Below are 11,461 nucleotides of genomic sequence, written 5' to 3' on the forward strand. Positions count from 1 at the left end.
AGAAAAGTTTTATTTTCTTTCATTTAAATTTTTGTTTACAACACATTTTTAAGTTACATGCAATTTACTATCCTCATACATCTACATTTATGTAAATGTATATAGATATATTGCTATCTGATTTCTCTCGTTCATCTACTTTCATGCACACCCATAAATAACCCCATTTCTACAGTATTTATCACTGTAACTAGTAAGTGTTATTAAGCTCATAGACTGCTGCTATCGCTCTCTCTCTCTCTCTTTCCTAGATAACTGGTGGGTATTTTCAGCACTACATGCAAGACAATGCACAGAAACCACAGCAACTCACGCTCCAAACTGCACAGATCGTGTTTTTGAGAATACCACTGTCTTTTTATAGATGGTGATGTCATGTGTGAGTATAATGTGCTTTACATTCCATTCCAAAAACTGCATAATACTTACTGCCATAAATATGTTACTGATAAACACTCACCCCCTCTCCAGTGTTTTCATTTTTAATTATTGCTGCTATGCAGAGTATTGTAATCTTATTCTTTAAAATGTTGGTTTCTTTGTGCTCATTTTAGTTGGGTGTTCCAACAGTAGCTTCTTGTTAATGTTTTTTGTCTGCTTCAGTGTTTTCTCTGCTTTCTATGCTTTAGTTAAAGTGAGCAGCACAGCCACATGTCTCCTCAGAATATCTCTCAACTCAGAGAGAGAGGGAGAGAGGTGTGGAAATTGAGAGGGTTTAGAGGAAGTCCCCCCATCATAAAGTCAGGATGAGCATCTATAAGCAGCTCCAGACCTCTGATGAAATCATGCAAACAAACACAAAGGACATGATCTGCACCAAATCGTGAGTACATCCCGCTTCTTTACTCAGCATGCTTCTGTATCTATTTTACTTGAAATGCTTTATAAAAAATATTTAAAATCTGCTGCTGCTGTTGGGTTGTTGTTATTGGGTCAGAGATTATGTGTGGCCTTTGGTAGCCGTATAGTAAATGTCTTTCAGTTCTTCTATAAAGATTTTAAATGAGAGAGTTTGGCTGCACTTGTATGACAGTAAACACTGGTCTTCAGGACCCGCCTAATTGGTGTTGGCAAAAGTTAATCCTTATATAATGAAAATGTCTGCTTTATATTTAGATGAGTTATGATAATATATAGTATGTGCTTTATTATAGCACTCGTTCTCAGACTTCAGGTCATGTACCTTTTTTTTTATTTATAAGTATTTGACATAATGACATACTTATTGATATCAATATTTCTGGTATGGTCTTCATTGTTTTAACACAGACATATCACAATAATCATAGAATTATAAGTTTAGAATTAATAAATTAATTAATTAGTATATATTATAAATTATATATACTATATATACTGCTGTCAGGTTAGTTACCTATAAATCCTGCTTAAAATCAGAAATTACAAAAAATCTATATGAATTTAAAATAAATTCTATATTATTCATAGCATATTGTAAAGTTTGAAAATCCACTTGTACCACAGTTAATATTAATAATATATATTTAGTAAAAAAAAAGGTTTGGTTGGTTGTAGCATGGTACAGTGATGGTAACAGGTGTAATTAAAATGGTACTATGATTTATACTCTGGTACTGAGTACCATATTCATACAATGCTATTATCATGGTACTTTTTCACACGTGTCAGTATAAAGTTACAGTGAGTTTGACTGTGAGAATATTCCCCTCCAAAGTCTTGTGTGACAGACAGAGGCATGATATAATCAGGTCACAGTTCAGATCCTGCTGTAAACATTTACACTTATGCATTTAGCAGACACTTTTATCCAAAGGGTCTTACATTGCATTCAAGTTACAGTTTTTACATTTTATCAGCTCTTGCTTTCCCTGGGAATCGAACCCATGACCTTGGCGTTGCTAGCGCCATGCTCTACTATTTGAGCTACAGGAAAGCCTACAGCAGCGAGTGCTGAGATCTAAATGCGGTACTGGCTTATGTGACCCTTGGTGAGCCAAATGTGTCAGGATAGAAGAGCTGTGCTTCCACCTCTGACGGACGTTTATGGTTGTCTAAGAATACACAGCACAGATTTAGTATTTTGTATATGCTCCATTACATCAGCAACCACTGAATTATTTATGCTTACATTTGCAAAGATTTATGACTCTATTTTTTGCATCATATGTGTGTGAATATGCATGAATGAATAGTCAGATGTCACTTTAAAATGATAATATATGTTGGGTTCTAATGCAGGTCTGATGTAGTTATGGACTCTAAGCTGAAAACACTTAGGAATTATAAACATCTTGAACCTGATTACACAGAGGAAAATGAAGATCCAAGAGATTACTGCTACGGTGAGCCTCTATAAATCTGTAATAAAAATGCAGATGCCAATTAAGTTCATTGACTTATCTCCCTCTATAGGTGGGTATCACCCAGTCCAGGTGGGAGATGTGTTTAATAAGAGATACAAGGTTTTGTCAAAGCTGGGTTGGGGTTATTTCTCTACTGTATGGCTCTCCATTGACCTCAGGTACTGAAACTTTGTGTCCTATTTGTTGCTTTGTGTGTATTGAAGTGTGTGTATGTGTGTGTGTGTGTGTGTGCATGTTTATGTGGTTTATGAGGACATACATTTGTATAATGACATGGGTATGACAGAGGTATTACAATATGAAGGTGGTTTATGAGGACACTGCCTCCCCGTAATTCAAAAGGCTTAAAAAACATACTAAATGGTGTTTTTTTGAAAATCTAAAAATGCACAAAGTTTCCTGTGAGGGCTAAGTTTAGGTGTAGGGTTGGTGTAGGGCAATAGCACACACAGTTTGTTCAGTATAAAAACCATTACGCCTATGGAGAGTCCCCATATACCACAAAAACCAACGTGGTGTGTGTGTGTGTGTGTGTGTGTGTGTGTGTGTGTGTTTAAAAGTCCTCAAGTGTTTGTTTTTGTGGTTTTGCAGGTCAGGCAGGCATGTGGCAGTGAAGGTGTTGAAGAGCGGAGCTGGATTCACTCAGGCTGGCCAAGATGAACTGACATTACTGCGATGTGTGAGTGCCTCTCACTCAGTCTCTCTCTCTCTCTCTCTCTGGTTCTTTGTCTCTTTTCCACTGTATGTTGTACATCTCAAAACCTTTTGCCTCTCTCCAGGCCAGTGGTCCCACAGCCCACAACCCTCTTAAAGGACGTATAGTGCAGTTACTGGATGAGTTTAAGATAGCTGGTGTGAACGGCATTCGTATCCTTTCATAATATCATGTATGTGTAATGAAGCACTACAACAATAATAAACACTAGACAAATGTTATTCATCACATTCATCACAATACTTCACGTGTAAGTATTTGATTTGGTGTTGCTGCATTTTTGATTAAATCGGTGTGTTTGAATGAATCAGTTGAGTGAATGACTCGAATGACTCATTAAGTCAGTCATATGCTGCCACCTACTGGTGTAATGGTGTACCTGAGAGTCACTAAAAATCTCAACGCACACTAATATGGATTCTATGTGACCTTTCATTTGCAGAATTTCAGGCAAAATTTGTAGGCAAGAAAGATATATTAATTGTGAGTACAGCAGTATGGCGATGTATGAAGCCCTGTTAATAAAGAAGTCACTTTCAAACTAAACAGTTTGAACTCCCTCATATGATACTTCTGATCATGCATTAAAACGCATGGATTTTGACTGTGAAATTTCACAGATAAATGATAAATGTGACCGCATCTGGAACCCTACAGAGAAAAGTCCTGTATTGGAACTGTTATATAAAATTAATTTCAAGATCTGTTCTGTGGGAAGATAAATAATAATTTTAGTATTTTATATAATAGAGAAATACATATCAAGAGTTGATTCTTGACCACTATGTAGATATTTGTCTGGTGTTGGAGCTGCTGGGGCCGGACTTGCGCTGTTGGCAAGTGTGTTTTGGTAATCCAGGTCTTTCTCCCACCTGTGTCAAGCACGTCATCACTCAGGTCAGAAACTTCTAATGTGTGTGTAAACTGTAATGTAGACCAACAAGACCATAGAAATCAGCACAAGACCTGAAAAACTGTATCTGTCTCAGGTGCTTGAAGGTCTGGAGTATCTTCACAAACACTGCAAGATCATTCACACAGACATCAAGCCTGAGAACATCCTGCTGTGTCTCACACCGCAGTCCTCATCTCATCCTCCAGGAGGCGCCATACAAACTTACCCTTCAACCTTTAAAACCACCATACTCCAGGATCCCGGTAAGAAAATCGTTAAATGAGAATGAAGTAAATCATTACATTGAATCACTGTAATAAATGTGGCATTGAGTCATCATCTACTACTTTTATGCAGAAGCAGCTAGAAAACCTGGAAACTTGGATAATATCACGGTGAAGATTGCAGACCTTGGCAGCTCATGTTGGGTGGTGCGACACATTCAGTGAAGTCATATAATCAAAGAATGAGCAGCCTGGTCTTGTGGAAGCATATGAATCAATTACTTGATGTTTATACCTGATTGGATTACTTAACCTCTTTTCTTCTTGTTATAGTACAAACACTTTTGTCAGGAGATCCAGACCAGACAGTATCGCTCTCTGGAGGTTCTCCTAGGTTCTGAATATGGTCCTCCAGCTGACATCTGGAGTGTGGCCTGCTTGGTGAGTCTACAGCTGTTTAGCACATGATTGGATTACTTGGATTACTTAATTGTAAACAGGCATTGATCTTGTTGTTTGTAGTTTTAAGACACATTTAGTGACAAAATTCTTGATTGCTCTCAAATATTTGATTCAGTTTTGCTATATTAGAATGATAGAACATAAAACTGTATTTTATTATAATTATATTAATATCAATCTATGTTTATTATTAATATAAATGTATTTTTTATTGTATATGTATAATTCATATTTTTTTCAGAGCTGGGTAGATTACTTACAAATTGTAGTCTGTTACTGGTTACAGATTACATGATGAAAACAAGTTAGTAACGTAATCTATGTTACTCATTTCAGGTAAAGTAATCTGACTACTTTTTAGATTAAGTTTAGATTACTTTTTTTTCCAAACTTGTTTTAAATTTACAATTAAATAAACCATACTGATCTTAAAAAGCAAAAAAGAAAGAGAAAGAAAATGTATTTATTTTTTATAGCAACATCATAAAATTAATTCTACATTACATTACACCAGGGCTTCCCAAACTTATTATAAGAATCAACAGTAACTAAAGGTCACTGGATATAATGAAGACATAGTGTTTCACAGCTGTACATCACCAGTGTTTAGTAACTTGCATAATTATTTGTTTCATACATGATCTAATTGCTTGAGAGGTGCTTTTTTTTCAGCCAAATTTAGAAGCATGGTTTCATACATGGTTTATTTACACAACATTTGTGAACATAGTCAAAGATAAATGGTATGACACAGTACGATTTTTTAAAATTAATTTTCTAAAAAAAAAACAAAGAAGAATTAGGGAGATTAAAAAATATGAATAATTGACTAACCAATCTTGTAATCCATTAAAAAGTAACTGTAATCTAATTATGAGCGTTTTTAAAATGTAATATACTCTAATCACAAGTACTTATTTTTTTTAAATCTGATTACATAATCCAGATGACGTAATCAGTTACTACCCAACACTGTTTATTCTTATCTGTATTATTTTTCAACAGGCATTTGAGCTTATTACTGGTGATTCCTTATTTGAACCAAAAGCAGGGCCGAATTTCTCCTTAGAGGAAGGTAAACTATTTAATAGCCATCATCAGTCTTTTTATTAGAGAACATACTTTTAGATTTGTGGGATTGACCATTTCTATTATTTTTAGACCACCTGGCTCATATTATTGAGCTCCTGGGTAAGATCCCAGTGTCAGTGGCTCTGTCTGGGAAATATTCCTATGAGTATTTCAACCGCAAGGGTGAGTACAATACTATATTTGTAATCTTGGTGTAGCAACAGGTTACTGTAAATTCGTAATTTAACCCAAGAATGATTTTATGTTTATTACAGAAATAAAATTAATGTGTTATTCTCCAACCGGAGTGTTACAGCAGTCTCTGCACTACTATTATTATTAACTATGATCGTTTTTGCACAGGTGACCTGCGTCGAATAGCTGTCCTCCGTCCATGGGGGCTGTATGAAGTGCTGGTAGAGAAATATCACTTTCTCCTGAGAGAGGCATCACTTTTCTCTGATTTCCTGTTACAGATGTTGGACTTCCTGCCAGAGCGGAGGGCAGCAGCAGCCCAGTGTCTCAAACATCCCTGGCTAAAGCTGTAACCATCTCTGGCTTTTTTACTTGAATAGGTTTCTTTTCGTGTCTGTTTTGAATGAAAAAGGCCATGCTTCCAAAGTGTTTTTCCAAATAGGACTTAGTGAAAGTCTATATAAGTGAAAATTGTGTCTTCACCCTCATGTCGTCATGTTCCAAATCTGTATAACTTACTTTCCTTTGTTGAAAACCAAAAAGATATTTTGATAAATGTCTCTGTATTAGGAGTCAATGGGGTCCAATGTTGTTTGGAGCCAACATTCTTCAAAATATCTTTGTTTGTGTTCCAGAGTAGAAAGAAAGGCATGCAGGTAACATGAGGGCAAGTAAATGTTGAGTGAACTATCCCTTTAAACAAGGATGGCTGGGTCTGTAACATAGATATGTACATAGCAAAGCTTGCACAGCAAATGCATTTAAAGCTTTGGAATGTGTTTAATCGTCTGGTGCATACATTCCACTCTTAAATAAGGCCTGTAGCATAGATCAGAGACTAAAAGCTATGATGATCACATGACTGATCAGTTCTCCTGACTTGAGTAACATTGGTGCTCTAAGATGTAAGTAGTGTGTTCTGACTTTTTAAACAAACCAATTGTTTTTTTTAATCAATGTGTAAAGAATGAACCTGCAGTTCTATATGTGTTCTATGTGAGTGCTATGTCTTTAGATAAATAAATGTTTCACTATGTTCATTTGTCATGGTGAATCTTAACGTCTGTTATAATAATGTACACTCATGTGTGTTTTTTCCCACTCATCTATTTGCCCATCTGCATAACATTTTCAGATTGAAATTAAACCTATATAATTTATTAAAGTAATAATATACAAAGAAATCTAAAAATAAAGCAATAGATCTTAATAACAAATTACAAAAACAGACAAAAATGCAAAGAACAGCTGGTTAATAAAAATGCAGATTTCCAGAATACCCGATTCTGATTGGTCAATCACGGCATTCAGCAGTCAAATACTTTCTGATATCCTACTGGCACTACTTTCATGTCTCTTGTCACAATGGAAGCTTTAACATAATGCACAGGTAAGATTATAAAATAATTTCAATCGCCGCCTCTCTCAATAGATAGTAGACAGAGAACGACAGATAGATAGACAGGTAGAACGATAGACAGATAGAATGGCAGACACACAGATAGAGTTTGATGGATATTAACAAAAGAAGACAGATTCATAACTCTTTGCAGGTGGAGTTTCCTACTTCCTCCTCTGTGCTGAGTTTGATCTCTTCTTCATTGTCTTTGTCCTCCTCAATGGCAGCAAACTCTTTGGCTGAGCCGATCTCTAGCCCCTCCACCTTTCTCTGTTTCTGTTCCTTTTCCAACCATCTGTAGTTGTAATAGTTCATGATGAAGAGGAAGATACCTCCAGCCAGCATCATCATGCCACAAGCAAAGTACATGTATTTATAGTCCATGAAGATGTCAACCAGCAAACCTGAGGATAAAAATCTGTGAATAAACATCCTGAACATTATAACACAGAGATATATAACAGTGAGGATCTCATTGCTGGACTTACCAGAGATTGGTGGCCCCAGCAGGACAGGCCCACACTCTATAATGGTAGCAAGCCCAACCGCACTGGAGAACCGCTGGGCTCCCACCAAATCCATGAGCGTCTCAAACAGAAGAGCACACACCATCCCAAAAGCCAGGCCAAAGAACACTGCGTACACCACCAGGCCACTGTAACCTGGTAAGAGCGGACACATCATATGGCACAGGCCATTATATGTCACAGCGAAGCTGAAGAAATACTGGATCTTGGGTCTGATCCATCTGGTGTTGGCGACCAAACCCGTTCCTGGACGTGCAAACATATCTACTAGAGCGAATATGGAGAGCAGGAATGCAGTACTCATCTATCCCCTGATGCTTGGCATATGGTGCCAGGAAGACAACTGGAGCAAAAAATCCAAAAAACATGAGCACATTCCCTACAAGATAGATCAGGAAGCCTCTGTGCTTGAAGAGGGAGACATCAATGAATTGATTGACAATTGCAGCACAGCCTGACTGCTTGGACTTGTTTTGTCCAGCTGTCTGAGGTGTGATGTCCAGTTTTCCTGCATCGTTCTTATAAGTAGTTTTGCTAGCTGGCAGTTTGGTTTTTATCTTGATGGGTCTCATAAGGGATCCTGCCACGCAGCAGTTGAGCACCACTCCTCCAAGGATGAGGAAGCTTCCTCGCCATCCAAAATGGTCAAAAAGAAACTGGTTGAGGGGAGCCAGGGTGGATAGGAAGACTGGGCTACCTGCCATTGCTAGGCCATTTGCTATTGGCCTTTTCACAAGGAAGTATTTACTGATTATGGTAAGAGCTGGTTGTAGGTTAAAAGCTAAGCCAAAGCCTGTAAAACAAAAGCATTTTTATGTGAATTTATGACGAAGTACAAATGTACAAATAAATCCTCTACTTGAGAAGTACAGCTGTCCTGATAACATATTACTCCAGTAAAAGTACTCTAAAAGTACTTATTTCTGAATGTATATATACTCTTAAAAATGCTGAGTTAAAAGCAACCATGGGTTGTTTGGCAACCCAGTGGTTGGGTAACACAAAAACTACCCAACAATGGAAAAAAAATAACCCAACAGGCTTAACCAGCAGTTAATAACCCAGCATTGTAACACCCTCCATAATGCTCAAAATACCTATTTAAAGAGAGATGAGTCTAATGGTTTGGTCACACTGACATACACTACCATTTAAAAGACTGGGGTGTCAGTAAGTTTTTATTTACTTTTGTGGAAGAAATTAATACTTTTATTCAGCAAGAACACATTAAATTGATCAAAAGTGACAGAAAATACATTTATAATGTTTCAAAATGTTTCTACAGTATTTCAAATAAAAGCAGTTCTTTTAAAATCTCAAATTTCATCAAAAAATGTATAACAATTTCCACAAAAATAAAGTGGCACATCTGTCTTCAACATTGATGATAATAATAAGAAATGTTTCTTGAGCACCAAATCAGCATATTATAATAATTTCATGTGACACTGAAGACTGGAGTAATGATTTCAAAGTATTACTGTCTATACTGTATATTTGATCCAATAAATGCACCCTTGGGGAGTAAAAATTTTGAACGGTAGTGTAGATAAATAAATCATAGAATGTGATCTGTGACAAGAATTCATTCAAAATCTCTATTACGTCTCAGATCAGTTAAAAGATCAAACAGACAGATTTGACCTTGAGGTTGGAATCTTTGATCACACACATGTAGGGGAGGAACTCCAGTACACTCTACTGACCAATCACAATCCAGCATGATTTTTATTAGTAGAAGAACAATATCACCAGCAGGAAACTGTAAATGTTATAAACATTGGAATATGTACCTCCAATGACTCCCACGCATAAATACAAATGCAAAATTGTGGTGCCAAAAGAAGCCGCTACCATAGCAACCCCAACCATTAGCCCACCAACTATCACCACTGGGCGGCTCCCATAGCGGTTCACCAAAATACTGCTCACAGGTCCTGTAAGGTGAGACAGAAAGATGATGCAATGCTCGTATTATTTGTCATGAACCCAAAAGTAATACTTAAACCTTGACTTGTAAATCTAACCTTGGTTTGCATGTGACTATGCAAAATTAGACTAAAAAGATCACAGCTCTGGTTTATTGTACAACCATGGGGACAAAGTAATCTTTGATTTGGGCTCATGCTGTTATACTCCTTGCACACATTGAACTGCTCTGCCTGATTGTGGGAGTACCTAGAATACCAAGCAAATGGCGCAGCTTTCCAAAAACGACGTACATAGATATATTATCAGGCAGAACTAAGTTATATGCTTTCTAACCTCCTGCATACATGGTAGCCAGCATGATGGAGGAGACCCAGGCTATCTCACTGTAGGAGATGGAGAAATACTCCTGAATTTCTTTGAAGTAGATGGTAAGGGATTTGGGGAAGGCGTAAGAGAAACCGATGGAGATGAAGGATCCAAACACCACGGCCCAGCCCCAACCTCCATCTGGAGGGGTGTAGCCCAGGTTTGTGGTAGCTGGTGGGGGCATGTTTGCTTTAGTTCCTCTCTAAAATAAAAACAAAGTATGATATCATCAGTATTTTTCATTAAAAGAACAGAACACTTGTCTACATTCACTCAGAAATCCTTCTGAAACTTTCTAGTTGATTGATAAATCTTGGTACACATTTATTTATTGATATCTGCAAATGTCTGCAAAGTATAAGAGACATGATAAATGAGCCTACCTCTCTACATCAGTTGAGAGACAGCTGGTGAAGCTTCCAGATCGCTACATGTTCTTCATGTCCTGTTATCTCTTTTTTATTCTTCTTATGAGTTCTCTTTTTTTGTAGTGCTCTATATCACGTGAAATGCCATGCCCTTTTTTTTAAGAGAGAGAGAGAGAGAAAGTGTGGTTAAATTTCTAAAATTAAATACATTAATGAATATATAAGTAGCATTTTATATACACATTTAACAGAATTTAAAAATAAATAAATAATAGCAAATTATTAAATTGCATATTAATAGTAGGATTTCCAGTCCAGTGTTGTTTTAGCATTAATGGTATTTATTAATATTTTGAAGAAGCTTTTATTTTTAACATTAATTTTTTTTTTGTGCTATTGTCATTTTTATTCGTTTTTACTTGTATTTTAGTTCTAGCTTTGTTTTAGTAAAATTGTATTAGTTGGCAATACAACATTTAAAATTTTCAATTAATTTTTCATATATTTATATTTCATTTGATTTTTAATTTTATTTGTTTATATATTTGTATATAGATTAAATTATTTTTGCTTGAGTTTTAGTAATTCCAGTAATTTAACTTAAATGTATTGATGTCATTCAGTTGCCAAAGCAACATTTATTTACCTTTTTTTTTAGTTTATGATATACATTCTACTATTCATGTTTTGTTTTATTTTATTTCAACTTTTTAAAAAATGGCACACAAAACACCACAGTTGCAGACAGATTTTCTCTTGATAAGCAGGTATGAGAATTCATCTACGGTGATTTGAGACGGAAGTCGATTCCCTGTCTCTCCAGTAGATGTCAGTGCTGTGTTAATGTCACAGAGAGCAGGCGGCGCTGTTTGCGGCCTATAGTGGAAGCTCTTGCTATAAAGGCCTAAACACATTCCTGCTAATCTATCTGATATAGAATCGCCTTAAAATGTAACAATGAC

At 36.3% G+C, this 11,461-nt stretch overlaps 2 protein-coding genes across 3 annotated transcripts; one reads left to right on the forward strand and one right to left on the reverse strand.

Annotated features, from left to right (window-relative positions):
• Positions 1–273: 273 nt before the first annotated feature.
• Positions 274–6,977, forward strand: LOC306860204 (SRSF protein kinase 3). 2 transcript variants are annotated; one of them, XM_079401776.1, is made up of 13 exons: positions 274–379; positions 630–823; positions 2,221–2,324; positions 2,395–2,503; positions 2,937–3,024; positions 3,125–3,212; positions 3,851–3,957; positions 4,050–4,218; positions 4,313–4,386; positions 4,513–4,620; positions 5,647–5,716; positions 5,803–5,895; positions 6,076–6,977. In XM_079401776.1, the coding sequence occupies exons 2-13, from the start codon at positions 747–749 to the stop codon at positions 6,258–6,260; spliced, it is 1,272 nt and encodes a 423-aa protein (XP_079257902.1). In that variant the 5' UTR covers positions 274–379; positions 630–746; the 3' UTR covers positions 6,261–6,977. The 2 variants fall into 2 exon arrangements, with proteins under 2 accessions (XP_079257902.1, XP_079257903.1); XM_079401777.1 differs by having other exon boundaries at positions 4,313–4,350.
• A 467-nt stretch (positions 6,978–7,444) lies between these two features.
• On the reverse strand, positions 7,445–10,315 carry slc16a7 (solute carrier family 16 member 7; the record flags this gene model as incomplete). Its single annotated transcript, XM_079402233.1, is given in 5 exon segments — positions 7,445–7,710; positions 7,795–8,129; positions 8,131–8,626; positions 9,627–9,770; positions 10,099–10,315. Coding segments are annotated over 5 exon segments (1,458 nt in total).
• Positions 10,316–11,461: the final 1,146 nt, after the last annotated feature.

Source organism: Barbus barbus, assembly GCF_936440315.1.
Source record: "Barbus barbus genome assembly, chromosome: 41".
Taxonomy (NCBI): Eukaryota; Metazoa; Chordata; class Actinopteri; order Cypriniformes; family Cyprinidae; genus Barbus; species Barbus barbus.

Bases quoted from the DNA above. Each gene is read 5' to 3' on its own strand.
- LOC306860204 (XM_079401776.1), top strand. From the start codon at position 747: ATGAGCATCTATAAGCAGCTCCAGACCTCTGATGAAATCATGCAAACA. The intron at 2,504-2,936 runs GTACTGAAACTT...GTGGTTTTGCAG, and splicing joins TGGCTCTCCATTGACCTCAG to GTCAGGCAGGCATGTGGCAG. The intron at 3,958-4,049 runs GTCAGAAACTTC...TATCTGTCTCAG, and splicing joins TCAAGCACGTCATCACTCAG to GTGCTTGAAGGTCTGGAGTA.